Raw genomic sequence first — 19,764 nt, 5'->3', positions numbered from 1 at the left:
GTCTGCAGTGGTTAGTATGTGTCAAAGTGGTCAAATGAAGGAACAGTGGTGAACCATTGATGGAGTCATGGACAGCCAAGTCTTACTGACCCCTTGTGAGCGACGGCTGACCCATGTGCCCAGGTCCAACAGACAAGCTATTGTAGCTCAAACTGCTGTAAAAGTTCATGAAGATTCTGATAGGAAGGTGTCAGAATACACAATGCATCACAGTTTGTTGTGTATGGGGCTGCAGACCTGCAGACCAGTCATGGTGCCCATACTGACACCTGTCCACTGCCCAAGGCTACGTCCACACTAATGCGTTTTAGTTTGAAAACACATTGTTTTCTCTCCGTTTTGGCCTCCCGTCCACACTGAGACGGCGTTTTCCCCAAAGGAAAACTCAGTGTTTTGAAAACGCTTTCAAAAACGAATACATGAAGACGGTGCGTTAGCCTCGCAGTGTGGACAGCGAAAATGGAGACTTTCGATGACGCATTTTAGTGATATGATGCAGTCATGTGACCAATTAAACTAAGATAGCAGAGGGCATTACACAGCACTTGTTTTGTTTGCTCTCAATTTTGACAGCCCTATTAAAGATTAATATCACTTTGTACATGCTTCAGATAACTTTTCTTCAAATTCTTTAATTCTCACTCGCTTTTGCAACTTTGTACTTTTGTGTTACTCGCACCAACAACTCCACCTCATTGTTAGTCCATTTAAAAAACTCGGTGCTTTTCCTCGACATTTTGCCGCACGTTTCAAAGAGCTGGAAAGTAAATAAATGGCAGACAGAAATGAGGCAGGACGAATCTTCTTGCGCTTCACGCATGCGCAGTACTGGAATGTAAGCGTTTTCGGACGTTTCAATGTGGATGCACAACTCTGTGAAAACGACTGAAAACGCTAGTGTGGCTGCAGAGCGTTTTCAGATGAAAACGCGGTTTTCAAATCTATCCGGGATAGTGTGGACACAGACCAAAGCACCAACAAAAGGCACGTGAGCATGTGAACTGGATCATGGAGCAATGGAAAAAGGTGTCCTGGTCTTGATGACTCACATTCTCTTTAACATCACATGGATGTCTAAGTGCGTGTGCATTGCTTATCTGGGGGAACCAGGATGCACTGTGGGAATAAGGTAAGATTGCCGAAACAGTGTGATACATTGGGAAATCTTCTGCTGGAAAACCTTGGTTCCTGCCATCCATGTGGATGTTACTTTACCATGTACCACCTAGCTGAATACTGTGGCAGACCATTTACATCCTGTCATCAAAACAGTATCCCCTGATGGCTGTGGCCTCTTTCAGCAGGATAATGCGCCTTGCCACAAAGCAAAAATGGTGAGGAATGGTTTGAGGAGCACAACATGTTGGAGGTGACTTGGCCTCCAAACTCCCCAGATCACAACATCTTACAAGACTTGAAGGATCTGTTGCTAATATCTTGGCGCCATATACCACAGCACACCTACAGGGGTCTTTTGGACTCCATGCCTCAATGAGTCAGGGCTGTCTTGGCAACAAAAAGGGGACCAATGGTCATAATACTATGCCTGATCAATGATTGATTCACTCTTTTGAAACTTGAAAAAAACGACAATTGTCAGAACTGGCTTACTTCACGTTTATGATGTATCCTGTTAGAATCATTTGTTATTGTTCAGAACAGAATGGTGACTTTAGTTTTCACTGTCATTTCAAGACATGATCAATCTAGATGTCTTGTTGAAGTCACTGATAAAAATTCTGAAAAACAGTGCTACTTCTGTACCCTACTTGTGTAGTTATATTGAAACAAACCTGTGCTGTGTGGCATCTCTCTTCAGCTCTTGTGTGACTGCCCACAGCCTGTAGCTTCTGTTGCTTCTCTTTGATCCACATCTCTGTGTTTTTACTCTGGACGTCAAAGTCATCAGAAAGACTCCTGACTTCTGCTTGTTTGGCAGCCTGTTGAACTGTTGTCCACTGCTGCTCTGTGACTGTTACTAGCTGCTGAACCTCTAGTTTCCTACTGTCTTCCAAGAGCTTGCTCAGATTCTCACCCCGTCTCTTCAGGTCGAGCAACTGGGACTCTCCTTCAGGTTTGGAAGTCATGACAGCCTGAAGGCAACGACACAATCAAATAAATCAAAGTAAGAATTCCTGTTACAAACTGCAAACAAATTAAAAACTGCAGTACAGATCTACAGTATGAGCATATATCAGTTTTATAAGTTTTACAAGTTTCATCAGTTTCTATAATATATTTTGAAGTTAGGTCCCAACTTGTAAACTCACCTGTACTATCTCGGACCTTTCTTCAAAGTGCATATGACTACTGAGGGACAGCAGTTTCTGCTTCTGCTCTTTGATCCAGGATTGGATTGTTTCACTTTGGGTTTTGAAAGCATCAAAATCTCTTTTAGTGGCCTCTTCAGTCTCTGCCTGTTTGAGAGCCTCTTCAGCACCCTGCAAGGCTTTCCTCCACTCCTGTTCTGTGTGTTTGACTGCATCATGAAGCTTTTGTTTCCTGCTCTCATCCAAACTCTGGTTGTCACACAGACTCTGGCACAGTTGCTTAAGCTCTTGGATCTTTGACTCTCCATTAGGCTTGGAGCTCAGGAAAGCCTTAAGAGAAGAGATACCCTGTTAGGTAACCACTTTGTTTTGATCCTTGAAAGACAAGCCCGTACAAGTGATTCTACAAACTACAACCCACCCTTACCAAACTCATCTACATGTCAATTTACACTCACTTGTGCTGCCTGCAGCTTTTCTTCAACTTGCACATGGCCACTGATAGACTTGAGGTTCTGGTCCTGGTCTCTGATCCAGGACTGGACACTTTCATTGTGGGTTTGGAAAGCTTCAACGTCTTTTTCTAAAATGGCTTGCGTCTCTGCCTTTCTGAGAGCCTCCTGAGCAGCCTGCAGGGCTGTCGTCCACTGTTTCTCTGTGTCTCTAACTAACAGCTGGACACTTTGTTTCCTGGACTCGTCCAGGCCTTCCTTCTCACACAGACTTTCGCTTTGTCGTCTCAAGCTGCTCACTTTAAAGTCTCCCTCAGGTTTGCAGCTAAGGATGGCCTGGTGACAAAATCATAAAACATGTCCGACATTTTTAACTCCAGACAGAATATCATTATTTTAATATTTTAAGAGATGAGCTAACAATACACCAAAAATATTCTCAGAAGAAAGCTTTATTAGATTAGACACCACTTTCACTAACTTGTGCTTTGGACTTCATCTCCTCCATGTTGGTGTCTCTGTCTGGAGTGGTGAGAGGCTGTGATAGTTCACTGATCCAAGTCCTGGTGCTCTCTGCCTGAGTATTAAACACATTGTATTCTCCATCCAACACAATCTGGGCCTCAGCCTGATTCAGCATCCTGCCCTCCAGGTTTCTGTAGCGCTGTATCAAGTTATCAGCGTCCTTCAGGAGGCTCTCAGATCTGACACCTTGTCTGCGTATTGATGCCAGCAGCTCACTGAGGGTCTCGGCTCTTCCACTGTTGCACAGACAGACAAAGACAAGTAAGACAGTATACAAAAGAAATAGAAGGGATAACATCCTCACGCAGCATATTATGCATCCAAATTTTTCTGTAATAGACAGGTTTAGGTCTATGTTGTGCTTAACTCTATTCTACTCTGACTCTTTCCGTTAACATGAAACAACTATAAAAATTAGAGATTGTGCATATCTTTGGAGGTCAGCAAACTTTACTGCTTGTGCGATGGAATATTTCTGGTTCTGGTTTTATGAATGTTGAGGATCACCTCTCATCCTGAAGGTCTTTCAGAAGTTGTTTGACTTTCTCAGGCACCACAGACTGTTTTTCTTTGTTCTGAAGCCACTGACGAAGGCTGTCATGCTGCTTCTGCAGACTATATTTAAAAAAAAACAAAAACAAAAACAAAAAAAACCAAACATTCTGTTTGTGGAAATGCTCAAGAAAATGTTTTACATTGTACACGTGTGTTGTTTAACAGTATAGCTATTATATTAGTAGAAGCAGGAATGACCTGTCCAAGTCGCTGAGCAGTGACTCCATTTGTTTCTGCCGGTTTTGGCAGTGGGTTCTGAACGTAACCACTTCCTCTTGCTGCTCCTGCATCCACCCAGTAAACTCAGAGAGCTGCTGAGGTGGAACCTGCTCCCTGCCTCTCTCCAGCTGATCTTTCAGCTGGTCAAGACGTCTCTCTGCATCCTTGGACTTTAAGAAACTCTGATGAAAGAAAACATGAACATCCATCTGTCATATAAGAGTCTATAGCATCTATCTAGCTTTAAAATTATCCATCAACTTACAGCCAGTCTTTGCAAAAACGTCTCCACATCTGTTCTACTCTCAGGGTTCTCAAAGCACTCATTGACGGCTAGCTGCAAGTCCTGGAACCATTCTTCGAATGACTGCTTCTCATCTGGGAACATTTTTTTTTTTAAATTACTCACACACACAATTGAATTAAGGAATACTGAGACCAAAACATGTCCCTGCCTTCTAATATCTGAGTCAAATATATAGAAATTTCTATTTAACAAAAGAGAAACAAAGACAATATCCTGCTTGTTGATCAGATACGTGGAGATCCCGGTCTGAGTGATGTTAGTGTCCAGTGGTTGCCAGAAAAAGTTACGCTGACAGTATCAGGCCTGTTATCCTGTTAATCTTTCCTTAATAGCCAAAAGTCTTTTATTTAATCTGCTTTAATTTTTTAACCATTTTTAAAAACACGGTTCATTTTCATTTGTTGTGCTTATGTTGTGCCTATATGTGATTTATGCTTGTCTTCTCTCTGTATTTGCTAACTCAATGTTTTTTGCCAGACCTCTGATAAGTAACTGATTAAAAGCACATTTTCAATACTAACCTCCGATAACCTTGAGCAGGCCTTTGTCCCTCTCCTCTCTCTTCAGCTGGATCATGTCTTTGGTGCGCGAGATTGCCTCCGTTAGCCTGCTGCAGTCAACAGAGAGTGCCTCAAGCACCTGAGGGCTGGCCACACTGGAAACCAATCCCACCTCCTTCAACACGGCCTCAGCCTGCTCTTCCTGAGACTCCAGGTCGTTGCACAGATCCTGCAGCGTGAGACACAAAACATTATAAGTGGTGATCATTCAGGAGAACTCACTAGTATAGGAGCACCATGCTGTCCATCTCTGTCCAACAGCTGCATACCTGTATCTGGGCTTCCACATTTGGACCTGAAGCATTAATCTCGTTGATACGACTCTGGATGTTCTCTACCGCTGTCTGACAATCCTCTACTTTCTCGGCTAGATGCTTCTTCACAGCGATTAGCTCCTCAAAGACATCTGTGCAGTCAGTAAACAGTTCCTTCACCTGCTCCATTCTCTTTCTCAGCTGGGTTTCCATTACCTACACGGAACAGAGGAATAATGAGAAGAGAAGCATGGTACAGGGGAAATAATAATTCTTTAAAAAAGTTTACGCATGAATAACTACATAAAATGAAATGGTGTTGTAAAAGTCTCTGTTTCATCTCACCTGTAGCTCCAGTGGAGCTTCCTGACTTTGCAGCATCTCCTGGATCTCAATAGACTTCTTGTGAAAATGAGTGATGTTCTCCTCATTGGCCTGGATTTCATCCTGAGCACAACAAAATACACAAATGTACAGACAAAAAAAATCACAAAAAGTGAAACTGGAATTATTTCAAATTAACAGATGCTTAAAATCAAGTAGAAAAATGATTGAAGAACAGTTAAAAATATCAGGTTTTACTTCAGTACCTTCATGGTGAGTACTTGTTGCTCATTGTAGAAAGCATGGCTCTCTGCAAACAGGGCGAGTTTGGCCCCGGCCCAGCTGTCCACCTCTCCTCCCAGCATCAGCTGCTTCTCCCACAGCTCCAGGCCCACTCGTAGGTTATCCATGTAGGCATCTGTCTTCTCTGTCACCTGCAGGGGCACCAAAAAATCATTAACATTTAGTCAAGCCGAGCAATATAGAAATATATAAATAGAAATATTCCAACCACGATCCAGCTACGACTTTAGTTTCTCTGTTCAACTTTGAGTTGTACTTCTAATATTTGTCACAGACAGAGCTGTTCTGGAGACACGAAACACTAGATCAATGTCAGACTGACACCCAGTGAAAATACTGCCATTTACTGAGGATGTTAAAAAATCCAACAAGCTTGTGAAGGTATAATTTTTAACTCAGATACTAAGCTGTCAGTGTCAGTGAGTCTGATCAGTCTCCTTCCCAGCATGCTTAATGTACAGTTTTAGTAGAACTCCTCTGTTTGTTTACAAGAATGACATCTATAAGTGTCAGTGCATAGATGCATACGTCCAGCCAGCTGTCCATCAGCGTGTCAGCCTCTGCTTCAAATGGAGATTCACTGCAGTCTGGAAACTTCTTCAGTTCAGTCTGCAGCTGTTTGCAAACACTTCTCATCTCTTCCATCGGCCCCGCAAGACCAGCCAGCTCCTCCTTAATATCACAGACCTGAACAAATGTACACGTGTTAACATACAGCACTTGTAAGTGCACACCGAGCACACCAATCTGATATTTAGAAAGTGTCTGCCATCTGCTGGTTCATTCCTTTTAGTGCATACAGTAACAAATGCCCTTAAGCTGTTTTAGGAAACCAATACAAGAGTCAGAATATATTGAAACACAATGCAAATTGTGACGGCCAGTGGGCTGGCCTTGCGTTTTGCTTTTTCTGTTGCCTGTTTCTTGCAGGTAGGTGGAGCTGACCCAGTTACAGATGCAGCACACCTGAGGAGGCCAGTCCCAGTGCATATAAAAGACACTTTGACTGAACCAGCTGGGGGCTCTCTCTCGCTCTGACTGGCTCTGTCTCTGGCTCCCGTCTTGTTCATTTGGAGTTTCAGTTATGGCTGTTATGTCCTTTAAATTGTGTTTAAGTTACTTTACCTTATTTTCATTAAATATGTCTTACAGCCTTTAGAAGCCTGTGTGTGGTCTCCCATTTGTTTGTCACTTCCTATGAGCCAGGTTGTGACAAATGGGGGCTCGTCCCTGCATTTATCCTGGTTTGGTGAGCTTTCTATCCTTTGATTGGGAGCTGGTCTGTTTGCAGCTGATTGCAACTAGTGCTGTTTGGTTTCATCTGTTTGGCTGACTTTGTCTGGTTGTGTCTTGGCTAGGTCTTGCCTTGTGGGCAATTGTTGAGTTAATTGCTGCTGCGTTTGGTTGTTTGTGGTGGTTTGGTGTTCTGGGTTTGCTGTGTGTTTTGTTTGGGAGGCCATTTTGTTAGGGGGATTGAGGGGAGGCAGTCATGTTAACACTGATGTTTTGCTATAGGCTTCGGTTTGGTGGAGCTAGTGTTGATGTGCTGTCTTGTGTCAACTTTGGAGCGTATGGGCTGTATTGATTATTGAATGTGCATAAGTTAAAACCAGTGCTTTCCCTGTTAGGTTGGAGGAGTGTTTCTCTCTTGAGACTCATTCATTGACATTTCTGTTGCGGTGAACACGGTTAGAGCAGTCGTCTCGGGAGCACGTCCCCAGAATTGAGGGGGTCGCTGTTTGTGCAGTTGCCTTTCTCTTTCTGGCGGTTTTTAGTGCATAAGTACCCACCGTAAGTAACTGCATGAAGACTAGGCTTCAGTTACGTAGATTTTGGTTAGGCAGTTAGTGGGGAAGTGCTGATTTCACTTGCATTTCAAGGATCAATACTTTGCTGTTATGGCTACAGTTGATGCTTTTGTGCAGTCTCCATCGGAGGAACTCTTGAATAGTTGTACAAAGGAACAACTGTTGAAACTTGTTGAACATTATGATGTCGATGTTGGGGATAAACGGTTGAAAGATGAGATTAAAGGAGTGTTAAAGGTTGCATTAGTAAAGATAGGCGTGTTGCCACATAAAATGCAGGCTTTAGTGGCAGAGGTTGATCAGTCTGTGGTCTCAACTGCCGTTGCTTTGTCTTTTGAGCAGCAAAAGGAGTTGTTACTCTTACAAATGGAAAGAGACAAGCTGAGCATTGAGAAAGAACGTGTGAGGCATTCTTTAGAAAAGGAAAAGACTGCTAGAGCAGTATCGGCTAGACCTAATCAAGGCGGGCAAGTTATCAGGTGGTGTGGAGGCTAAAGAGTCTTCTCCACAAGGAATTGAAACTTTTGACGTTGTGCGTAATTTGCGTTTGGTGCCGAAATTTGATGAAAAAGAGCCAGATGCCTTTTTCACCCTTTTTAAACGCGTTGCCGACTTGAGAGGATGGCCAGAAGCTGACTGTGTCATTATGTTACAGTCTGTTTTGACTGGAAAGGCTCAGGAAGCTTATTCAGCACTCAGTGCAGCTGATTGCCAGAGTTTTGCTACTGTTAAAGATGCAGTTCTGAAAGCGTATGAGTTGGTACCAGAAGCTTACCGTCAACGTTTCAGATCATGGAGGAAGTCTGATAAGCAGTCGCATATAGAGTTTGCGAGGGATTTAACTAAACACTTCAACCGATGGTGTTCTGCACTGGGAGTGTCTACTTTCCAGGATTTATGTGAGTTAATGTTATTGGAGCAGTTTAAAGATTGTGTTCCTCCTGAGGTTGCCACTTACATTGCCGAATGGGAAGTGACAACAGTTTCTGACGCTGCTAAGTTGGCAGATGAATATATCTTGGCACATAAGGGGCAGTTTGGTAGAAACAGTTTTTCAGTTGGTGCTCCTGCTAGAGTTTTTGGTCAAACTAAATTTATGTCATCGGTTCCTGCGAAGGCCAATGGTGCTGTGAAGCCCAGTAAGTTTGGTCAAGCTTGCAACTACTGCCATGGTGATGGACACTGGAAAGCAGAATGTCCCTTGTTGAGAAACAAGTTGGCGCGTACAGGCAAACAGGTTCAGCCTGCGGCTCTTACCATTCCTGCACGCGAAATTTCAGCAGTCTCTCCGGAAATGCCAGTTTTGACTAAGTCTGACTCAGAGAGCTATTCGGGGTTTGAGGATTTTGAGTCAGATGGGTTTGTATCACTCCCAGGTGATGTTCATAAAGTTCCTGTAAAGATTTTGCGTGACACAGGAGCAAAGGATTCTTTTATCTTAGCCTCCGTGTTACCATTTTCACAGGTTACTGATACTGGTGAGTGTGTACTTGTTCAAGGCATGGGTTTAACCACTATCTGTGCTCCACTGCATAAAGTCAGGCTGTCATGCAGTTTTGTGGATGATGATATCTGCATTGGTGTTCGTCCTGCTTTGCCACTTGAGGGCGTACATGTGATTTTGGGCAATGATTTGGCTGGAAATCGAGTCTGGGCTGACAGTTCTTTGGCTGTTAAATCTAGAGTTCTGAATGAGTCCCATGAGTGTGAACAGGGTTTGTCTGACTTTGTAGCTTGTGCTGTTACAAGGGCTGCAGCTAAAAGGGATGCGGAGCCTGTAACTCAAGCAGAAGAGTGTCAGGTTGAACCAGATTTCATTATTCCTCAACATTTGTCAGCTTCCCAACAAGAGCTAGTTCAAGCACAGCATGCTGATGCTTCTTTGGCTGAGTTGTTTCACCGGGTGCAACCTAGTGTTGACGCTAGAAGTGCGGCCTCGGGTTATTTTCTGCATGAGGATGTGCTAGTCTGTAAGTGGAGTCCGCAAGGGTTGGACTATGTTGGACGTCCAGTTGTCCAGATTGTGGTTCCGACTAAATACCGTGACGAGGTGTTGAAGTGTTCTCATGACAAATCTGGGCATTTGGGAGTGACGAAGACTTACAATTACATCTTGCGCTACTTCTTTTGGCCACGTCTTAAGCGTGATGTTTCAGCTTACATTAAAACCTGCCATATTTGCCAAGTTGTAGGTAAGCCCAATCAATCTATTAAACCTGCTCCACTTTGTCCCATCCCTGCCGTAAGTAACCCATTTGAACATTTGATCATTGACTGCGTGGGCCCTCTTCCTAGATCAAAATCTGGTTCAGAGTATCTTCTGACTGTGATGTGCCAGGTTATGCGTTATCCTGCTGCATATCCACTGCGTACCATCACAGCCAAGTCTGTGGTGAAGGCATTGACACAGTTCATTTCTATATTTGGCATACCGAAGATTATCCAGAGTGACCAGGGATCAAACTTTTCATCCAGTCTATTTGCACAAGTTCTTAAGCTGTTGGATATTACACATAACAAAGCCTCTCCCTATCATCCACAGAGCCAAGGTGCTTAAGAGCGCTTCCATCAAACGCTGAAGTCCTTGTTACGTGCCTATTGCACAGAGATGAGGAGTGACTGGGAGGGAGGTTTACCGTGGCTTCTGTTGGCAGCACGAGAAGTGTGCCAGGAGAGTACTGGGTTTAGTCCAAATGACTTGGTCTTTGGCCACAAAGTTCGGGGACCCTTGAAAGTGCTGTGTGATAAGTGGTTATCAGGTGAACCACCAGTGAATTTGATAGATTATGTTAATGGTTTTCGGCACAGACTGTATGTGGCAGGTCAGTTGGCCAAACAGAACCTTGGGAAGGCTCAGGTCAAGATGAAATATTTTCATGACCGGCGTTCTGAAGAGCAGCAGTTTAGTGAGGGTGACCAGGTTTTGGCTTTGCTGCCGATTGCAGGGTCACCTTTCCAGGCACGGTTTGCTGGGCCTTACACCGTGGTACAGAAACTGTCTGAACTGAATTATCTGATTGCTACCCCAGATCGCCGGAAAAGAAATCAACTTTGCCATGTTAATTTGTTGAAACCATATCATGTTCGTCCTTTGTCCGTCGGTCTGTCAGGCTCTCTCATTTCTCCTTCCACTTCGAGTCCAGCGTTGACTGCTTGTACAATGGCGCAGTCAGTTTGTGGGGGGGAGGATGTGGCAGCACCTGATGATCCTTTATTGCTTGGTCGTCTGAAGAATTCAGAAACTCTTCAGAACTTGGATGTGCTGTTGGGCCATTTGCCTACTGACAAACGTGCAGAACTGTCTGCATTAATTAAAAGTTATCCAACTTTGTTTAGAGATACGCCTTCTAAAACAACTTTGATAGAGCATGATATTGATGTGGGTGATGCAAAACCAATCCGGCAGAGGTTCTACAGGGTCTCTGAGGAAAAGAGTAAAATAATTGCGAAGGAAGTTCAGTACATGTTGGAAAACAACATTGCAGTGCCGTCATCATCAAACTGGGCTTCCCCATGTTTGTTGGTTGAAAAAGCTGATAAATCACCACGTTGTTGCACAGACTTTCGTAAAGTAAATGCAGTGACCAAACCCGATTCCTATCCTTTGCCTCATATTGACGACTGTATTGACCGAGTTGGTGCAGCAGAATATGTGAGCAAGTTTGACCTGTTGAAGGGATATTGGCAGGTGCCACTGACTCCCAGAGCTCAGGAAATATCTGCTTTCATCACACCATCTGGTCTTTATTCATATACAGTCATGGGTTTTGGTTTACGCAATGCTCCAGCTACATTTCAGCGACTCATGAATAGGGTTGTTAATGGGCTGAAAGGCTGTGCTGTTTACCTAGATGACGTGGTGGTATATAGTGGCACCTGGGAGGATCATCTGGATCGTATTCGCATTCTGTTTGAACGATTAGATTGGGGAAATCTGACTATCAACCTGGCAAAATGTGAATTTGCAAAAGCAACTGACCTATCTTGGTAAGGTTGTGGGCCAAGGTTATGTGAGGCCGGTTGATGCAAAGGTGTTGGCCATCAAAGAGTTCCCTGTTCCAGTAACCAAAAAAGAACTCATGAGATTTTTGGGTCTGGTCGGTTATTATCGTTGTTTTTGTCGAAACTTTTCAACAGTGGTTGCTCCTCTGACTGATTTGTTGAAGGCCAAAGTAAAGTTTATTTGGTCTGCAGCATGCCAGCAAGCTTTTCGGGATGTAAAAGCTTTACTGTGCTCTGAACCTGTGCTTTTAGCACCTCGTCTGGATCAGCCCTTCAAGCTGTATGTGGATGCAAGCCACATTGGTGCAGGTGCTGTTCTAGTCCAAGCTGACAAGCAAGGTACTGAACATCCAGTTAGCTTCTATTCCAAGAAGTTCAACTCCTATCAGCTGAATTATTCAGTCATTGAAAAGGAAGCTTTGGCATTAATTTTGGCCTTGCAGCATTTCAGAGTATATTTGGATTCTGCTCGGCCAATTGAGGTATTTTCTGACCATAACCCTCTCACTTTCTTGAACTCATTGCAGAACCCAAATCAGAGGCTCATGCGGTGGGCTCTCTTTTTGCAGCCTTACAGTTTGGACATCCAGCACATTAAGGGCAAAGATAATGTCTTGGCAGATGCTTTGTCCCGTGCCCCTTTGTAACCAGCAGCTTCCCTCCTCATATGCTTTGAAGTATGTCCCCTCCAGTATCGTATTCCTTCCTCTTAAATTGCTCCTAGGTACCAAGGTTGCTGAGGTTGGAGATGTGCTGAAGATGAAAGGACTTTGAGCATGGCGAAAGGTGTTGCGTGGGTGTACATGTGTACATGTTCTTCTAGCTGTAAATTCATAATGTAAATGATTGTGTTTGTCCACTCAGGGTAAGACCCTGTTCTATGGGGGGGAGTGTGACGGCCAGTGGGCTGGCCTTGCGTTTTGCTTTTTCTGTTGCCTGTTTCTTGCAGGTAGGTGGAGCTGACCCAGTTACAGATGCAGCACACCTGAGGAGGCCAGTCCCAGTGCATATAAAAGACACTTTGACTGAACCAGCTGGGGGCTCTCTCTCGCTCTGACTGGCTCTGTCTCTGGCTCCCGTCTTGTTCATTTGGAGTTTCAGTTATGGCTGTTATGTCCTTTAAATTGTGTTTAAGTTACTTTACCTTATTTTCATTAAATATGTCTTACAGCCTTTAGAAGCCTGTGTGTGGTCTCCCATTTGTTTGTCACTTCCTATGAGCCGGGTTGTGACAAAATACACCTACCTTTGCCATACTCCTCTGCAGGTTGTCTTTCCCCATGTAGGATGCCTTATCGCTGATTGCCTGCTCTGCTTTCTGGATGGTGCTGCTCAGGAGACTCCGGCAGGTCTGGAACTTCTTCAGAAGCTCCAACAGGGTGCTGTACTGCTTCCTTCTGCAAGAGTGAGAAAATACCAAGGAAGATTTGAGCATTCGGATTGCAATGTAAAGAGAAACATAATAAAAGTTTACTTGAACTTAAATGCATTCATTTCTAGCAGTTGAGGACAGCATATAAGTCAGTGTTGCTCATTAATGACTTAAATAATAAATAAATAAAATTTTATTTATATAGCACCTTTCTAGACAGAGTCTTAATTTAAGGTTCTTGTGCCGACGTTACCTGTCAGAAAAAGCCAGCTGAGTCTCCTTCCACTGAGCTTCCAGCTCCTGAAGGACATTTTCTCCTCCTCCCTGCTTCTCTTGGACTTCACGGAGGCTCTGAAGCTCACAGTTCTGAGCCTGCAGCTGGCCTTCTAAATCCAAGAGGGCACGAAGCCTGGAAAGTGCAACAAATTCAGATTTGAATTCTGCAAATATATTGCAAAATCTAAACGGTACATTCTGGGACTACATGTAGTTTCCCATTTACACATATCAAAACTGCTTCAGGATAGCAAAAGTACTATTGCATTAAAAGGACAAACCTGTGCTGCAACGCAGGCATGGTGGGCTCTTTGAGGCCTTGTGCTTCAATCGTATCCTGCAGCTTCTTCATCTCCCCCAGCATCGTCCTCTTCCTCAGGCCCAGCGTTTTGCTTTGGGTCTCCTTCTGAAGGACCTTCTGCTGGCTGACCAGCCCACTGTCAGCCTCATCCAGCCTTCTCACCAGGACATTCACCATATCGAGGCAGGAGGCTGGGATACCATCCCTTGTGACTGTGAGCCGAGCTCCCTGCAGGAGTAAATCCAGCTGAGGTGCCTTCTCTTTCAAACTGTCAATGCTCTGACTTATCAGAGCCAACTTGGAGCGGCATTCCTGCAGCACCACAGCATCACTACAGGGTGGACCTGGGATACTTGAGATGTCCTCATCCACAGTGCGCAGCGACATAAGAAATCGGTCGAGGGCACGGGCAGCTGCTTCACTCTTCCGGACTTGCTGCCGGAGTTGATCCAAGCTGGTTTTGTGAGCCTCAAACTCACGGGACAGAGGGAAGCGTTCTCTGGGATCCAAGTCGCTGGATTCAGGGTCCAGACGGGACAACTGGTCCAGTTCACTCTGTATGTTGTCATCCAGTTCCTTTAGCAAAAAACACACAAGGTGTAGTGTGAGGTGAGATGCCCATAGAAGTGAGATTGATTTACATCTTCTTTTTTTTTTAAACCCCCCCCCAAAACATTCTTATATCTCTAAGAATTTGGATTTATTGGATTTATCTTATAAAGGCCAGCATCACTGATGTCTAAAATCTATCTGTACTGTGGTGTTTAGGAGTTGATGATACAGGGGACTAGGAAATCCAACACATAATAAATATTAAACACCAAATTGTAAGATTTATGCTAAATCAGTAGCTTGTTTATGTGTACAAGATGCATTCAGCTTGTTTTCAATGATCCAGTTATTGACCAGTATGTTTTTTCCAGCCGTGTGAAATCTTCATATAGGTGTTAACACATGTGCTTAGACAATATTTGTGTGTCAGACAAAATTAAACAAAAGAAAATTGCGTATGGCTAACAGCAGACCTTTATATCTTTCAGAATGTTAGTGTTGGCCAGTGTGAAGCCAGTGATGTCTTTGGGCTGTCTCAGGTAACGGTCCAGGCGGTCGGTGAAGTCCACCATGTGATTCTCAGTGGAGTCAATCTGCCTGAGTGCAGAGCCCAGCGAGCTGCCTCTCCTCTGAAGGTTGGACTGCTGGGTGCGCCACTGCTCCTGCAGCTCTTCTTTCTCCTGCTCCAGAGAAGTGTTTCCACTCAGCTGGGAATACTGAGAGCACTGGTTTGCATACTCAGACCAAAGACACTCAGTCTCTTGTCTCAAGAACTAGGAAGAAAGGAATTTAACTCAAGTTTATTGGCCGGTTGTGGGGATTGAGTCATTTTGCTCAAAGGTTCTTATAGCATGTCATTTATATTTCAGTCCAGTTTGTTTCTGACAGAGTGGTATTTATAACGTTATTGTACCTGTATTTCCTGTAGCCGTGTATGCAGGCCTTTCAGAGAGACTGAGTCAGAGGGGACATCCTTGATGCTCTGTTCATTTTTAGCTAGTTGGGCTTGCAGAGCCCTCTTAGCATTCTCATATCTGGAGAGTTAAACCAAAAATAACTAAACTTAAGGATTAAATATAAAACCATCCAACCTGTTTTTTGATTTGTATGTTGCCTTTGCTTATAAAACACAAGACAACTAAATTTCACCTTTCTAAAGCTTCCTTTTTGGTTACTTCTTCCTCCACAGACATCTGCTTTTCAGTCTCCCTTCTCTCCACAGCAACTGTCTTCACTGTCACCTGGGTCACCTGGAAAAACAGCAACAGGATGTTAGCGATTATTTCAGACACATCTGCACACGCCCAGTATCAGCTTCAGGATTTAAATTCAAAGACTGGTCTGGATTTCTTCTTGCTTAAAATGTGTTAAAGGAGCTGTGACTGTTTAAATCTAGAGAGAATCTTTTTAATAAGAATTTTTAATAATAGTGAATCATACCTCAGCTAAGGCCTGAGGTTTGTCACTTGGTTTGGTAGGCTCCTTCTGTGTGTTGGGATCCTCAGTGAAGGCAACAGGAATCCTACACAATTGAAATTGATTTAAACTTTCTACTACATTTTGAATAAACATAAATGTAACTTAATACAATATCTGCAACATAAATCATGCACAACCAAACGTTTTACTCAGTATTAAGAATTAAATAAGGAATAAAAAAGGTTGTTTTGAAGATTGCATGCCAAGTCTTTGCTGTTTTGAAACCTCTATGGAAAGCCTCACCTAGATTCAGGGAGTGGTGTGTCTTGATCTCCACTGAACTGATGCTGGATGGCAGCCAGCCTCTTTTCACACTCCCTCAGCTGCGTCTGAGCCAAGCGGTGAGCATCCTCCGGGCTTAGGGTGTCACACAACTCTTTCAATGCCTGCAGGTGCTGTTCTGCTTCAGCAAAGTCTGCTGAGAAGCAAGCCTGTTGAATGATTTTAATGTGAAAACAGTAAGCACAAAGGCATTACAGAGCTGCTTTGACTTCAGGCGATCCATTGAGCCAAATCTTCTTTTTTTGTTAAGCTTTTTATTTATTTTCTTGCATTTTTATTATATTTATACAACTATAAATTAGTTATATGTGTGACCTGCTTATTAGCATCCAATATCATAAAAGAAGGTTTGGCAGATACATTGCACCATTTGAGCAAGACCCCAGATGGCAGCCAGCAACAGATGTGCTGCATAAAATCATAAAAGAATGCTGTTTTAAGCTTACAGAGAAGATGTGATTTCATCTTCATTAGCACATATTTTCATTTAATTCATTGTTTTAAGGTCCTGATAATGATGGTGTTGTTTGTCGTTTTCAGCTTAAGATAATAAAAAGTGTATGAAACTGTAAACATACCCAAACAAAACTAGCTAAAACAGCACTCTCTTAGAAACCAGCTGGAATAAAGTATTGCTATTACCCTTCCCACTGACAGCTTCCTTGAAGGCATACAAAGAAGATGGAAAAAGACAAAGTTAGACAAGCAGAGCAGAGAAAACTGGCTGAATACCCATCCTTTAAAGCACCCCTGCCAAGAGTTCAGCTTTGGTCATTTAGCTACCTGAGCTTGGTTTTCTAAGCTGGTGCTTAAGTGCATCTCACACCGCAGGACTGCTGCATTAAAGTCTTTCCTTGTTACTTCAAACTGCAATTGTTGCAAAAAGCCTGAGATCTCAGCTCTGAGAGCCTGGGAGATAATATATACAATGAATATATATATATATGAAAAAGGAAACATGATAGAAGATAGTATTGACTAAAAGGTTAATAACATGAATTGTTTACATCTGTGTCAGTTTGCTAACATTCCTTTAAAAACAGGCTTCAAAGGCATAAAATAATGACCAGTTTTAGTTTGTGGTTTAAATATGCATATGCAATTAACTGAGAGATGTCTTTAAAAAACTAGTGAACATTTGACTATTCATACAAATTAAAATCCCCACCTCCCACTGTGTCCTGACAGATTGGGTGAAGAACTCCATGTCTCTGAGCTGTGAGGGGGTACAAAAGGCCTCCATACCATTAGCTGCTCGCAAGAACTCCTCCAGCAACTCTGGATCCAGTGTCCTCAGAGTTTTCTGTGTTTAGACACAAAATAGTTACATTATGACTCCTCTACAGAAACTGTATTTCATGTTGTTGGATGATTTTTTAAGTTTGATGTCTTTTATTTAAGACATCAAACAATGTGGCTATAAATGTAGGGTAGCTAAAGAGACTTGTAAATTCGCAAAAATTGGCAAATAAAACTTATCAATCATGATTATTCACTAAATATTAAATGTGCAGAAGTCATTGCCAATGGTTAAACTTACCTCCTTTACTGAAGCTTGCTCAGCTGATACACGCCTGTCTTTGAAGACGTTGATAGCTTCCAGGATGTGCGCCTGCAGGCAGTGTTTGGCCTCCTCAAAGCCATTTCTAGCTAAAGCCTGTGCCTTAGTGTAGGCCTCTGTGTAGGCCTGGGGAGGTGCTTGAGCCAGAGCAGGAGGTTTGATATTAAGATCTGGTGACTCAGCTTGGGTTTGAGGCAACACATTGACTTGAGAGACGAGAATAGTCTGGGAGTGTTGAAATTTCTGTTGCAAAGGAGACTGGGTTTCAGTCTTTGGTGGGTCAAGTGGTTGAGTCTGAGGTCTTGCCTGTGTGGGAGATTGAGTCTTGGACTGTGGCACTGTTTGGGCCGTGGGAGGCAATGACACCGGAAACTGAGGATGGTGCTGTGGGGATAACTGTGCCTGAGATTTGGGTTGGAACACTGGTTGGACTTTGGGTTGGACTGGTGACTGAACTTTGGGCTGAGTTGGTGATTGAACTGTGGGTTGTAATTGAGGTTGGGCTTGCACCTTGGGTTGAGGGGGTGATTCAACATTAACTTTAGTTAGTGACTGAGCCTTTGGCTGTGTTGGCAATTGAGATTCGGGTTTGGGCTGTGGCTGTGATCCAGGTATGTGTTTAATTGGTGACTGAACTATTAGTTGAGGTGTCATTTCAACATCCTGTTTTGGCTGTAGAGGTCTGGGCTGTAGAGGTGAGTTACCTTTTAATTGAGTTTGTGACTGAATCGTTGGTTGTAGCTGAAGTTGGGGCTGATGCTTGGGCTGAGAAGTTGACTGCTGGAATTGAATATTAGATTGAGCCCCCTGAGTCCTGGCAAAGGGCTTTTCTTGAACTAATGGCTGTGCCTGGACGTGTGTTTGGGACTGGGCCTGCAAAGTTTGTTGCTGGTGCTGTGAAGGAAGCTGAGGATAGGCTTGATGTGATGGTTGTGACTGGAGAGATATCTGTGTTTGAATCTGAGGTGGAGGGTGATGAGCTTGGGGTTGATGCTGGACCTGTACATACTGCTGAGACTGAGGCTGCTGATAAGACTGAGATGGCACTTGCAGTGGTGGTTGAACCCAAGTCTGTTGCTGAACTTGGCCTTGTTGTGGCTGAACCAAGTTAGAAGCTCTCATCTGGGTGTGTTGATGCATGGAACTCTGGGGCCCAATTTGCTGCTGTGTTTGAGTCCAGGGTTGGGGTTGAGCTTGAGGGTGCATTTGCGGTTGAGTATATGATGGCCCCATATGAGAAACCCTATGGTGGGCAATCTGGGGCGTTTGCTGGGTCCACTGTGATAGAGTCTGAACTGTAGGATAAGCCTGAGAATGTGTTGCTTGGCCCATTTGCTGAGGGTATGGTTGCGGGATAGGGTGACTCTGCTGGGGAAATGCTTGATTTTGTGTTTCTTGTTTATCTATCCACTGCTGAGATGTGGACTGAGCTTGGGCATAACCCTGGGAGTATAGCTGAGGTTGCACTGTAGCTTGTGGATGCTGGATAGACTGGGGGACTGAGGATCTGACTTGAGTATAAGCTTGAAAGTGCCCCTGTGAAATATGGCCTTGTTGCTGGACCAGTGCCTGTGCATGTGTTGGATACTGAGTCATAGGATCAGTCAAAGAATGACCCTGAAGGTGGAGTATAGGTTGGGCTTGGGTTGGATGTTGAGTCAATGGTTGGGCCTGACTTAGCCTGGCCATTGGCTGAACATTGGTTGGAACATGGGTCATTGATTGAGCATGGGCTTGTGGGTAGGGCATTGACTGGGGATGGGTCTCAGACTGATCAGCATAGATTTGAACTTGGGTCTTAGGCTGAGGGTGTGTTTGAGGTTGGACCTTGGGCTGAGGGTGAATTTCAGGATCATTCATTGATTTTGCATGGGTTTGGTCCACGTTTGTTGACTGAGTATGCATCGGAGGCTGAGCCTGGGTTGGTGGCTTAGGGGAAGGGGGCCGGACAGGAGCCCATGACTGTGGATGACTACGAACCTGAATGTGAGATGGTACAGGAAGCTGAATTGGGCCTTGCAGTGGAGCCTGAATAGTGGAAGGCTGTCTGATCTGAGCCCATATTGGGATTTGAGCTACAGATTGGTCATGGGGTAGTACCTGTAGCTGCTTAGATGGCTGAGGACCAGCTGGTTGAACCAGAGCCTGATCCTGTGGCTGGAGCTGTTGTTGGGTCTGTGGCTTGGTTGATGACTGTTTCTTCACAGAGTCATGGGACTGAGGAACACATGGTTGCTGTGTATCTGTAGTAGTGTGGGACTGAACCATAGTATTGGTTTGTGATTGATTTTGGGCCTTTCTTTGTGGTTGAGGTTGACTCAAGGTTACAGTATGTGATTTATTTTTGGTATTTGATTCTCGT

General features: G+C 43.9%; 1 protein-coding gene across 1 annotated transcript in view; it reads right to left on the bottom strand.

The window, feature by feature from the left end:
- Nucleotides 1-19,764, bottom strand: part of syne2b (spectrin repeat containing, nuclear envelope 2b) — a 144,122-nt gene that overhangs the window by 98,524 nt on the left and 25,834 nt on the right. Inside the window, exons 23-45 of the mRNA XM_065472070.1 lie at nt 17,382-19,619; nt 17,010-17,144; nt 16,625-16,750; nt 15,803-15,990; nt 15,521-15,602; nt 15,257-15,330; nt 14,994-15,117; nt 14,554-14,853; nt 13,509-14,104; nt 13,205-13,360; nt 12,826-12,976; nt 6,298-6,456; nt 5,733-5,900; nt 5,488-5,589; nt 5,158-5,358; nt 4,850-5,057; nt 4,287-4,399; nt 4,001-4,203; nt 3,755-3,862; nt 3,204-3,483; nt 2,729-3,058; nt 2,271-2,600; nt 1,794-2,093 (exon numbers count right to left, since the gene is read on the bottom strand). Of these exons, the coding sequence (XP_065328142.1) occupies nt 1,794-2,093; nt 2,271-2,600; nt 2,729-3,058; nt 3,204-3,483; nt 3,755-3,862; nt 4,001-4,203; nt 4,287-4,399; nt 4,850-5,057; nt 5,158-5,358; nt 5,488-5,589; nt 5,733-5,900; nt 6,298-6,456; nt 12,826-12,976; nt 13,205-13,360; nt 13,509-14,104; nt 14,554-14,853; nt 14,994-15,117; nt 15,257-15,330; nt 15,521-15,602; nt 15,803-15,990; nt 16,625-16,750; nt 17,010-17,144; nt 17,382-19,619 (6,672 nt within the window). The remainder of the gene's footprint in view (nt 1-1,793; nt 2,094-2,270; nt 2,601-2,728; nt 3,059-3,203; nt 3,484-3,754; nt 3,863-4,000; nt 4,204-4,286; nt 4,400-4,849; nt 5,058-5,157; nt 5,359-5,487; nt 5,590-5,732; nt 5,901-6,297; nt 6,457-12,825; nt 12,977-13,204; nt 13,361-13,508; nt 14,105-14,553; nt 14,854-14,993; nt 15,118-15,256; nt 15,331-15,520; nt 15,603-15,802; nt 15,991-16,624; nt 16,751-17,009; nt 17,145-17,381; nt 19,620-19,764) is intronic.

This window comes from Pelmatolapia mariae, linkage group LG16_19, assembly GCF_036321145.2.
Source record: "Pelmatolapia mariae isolate MD_Pm_ZW linkage group LG16_19, Pm_UMD_F_2, whole genome shotgun sequence".
Lineage (NCBI taxonomy): Eukaryota > Metazoa > Chordata > Actinopteri > Cichliformes > Cichlidae > Pelmatolapia > Pelmatolapia mariae.
This window is presented reverse-complemented; position numbering and strand designations above follow the sequence as displayed.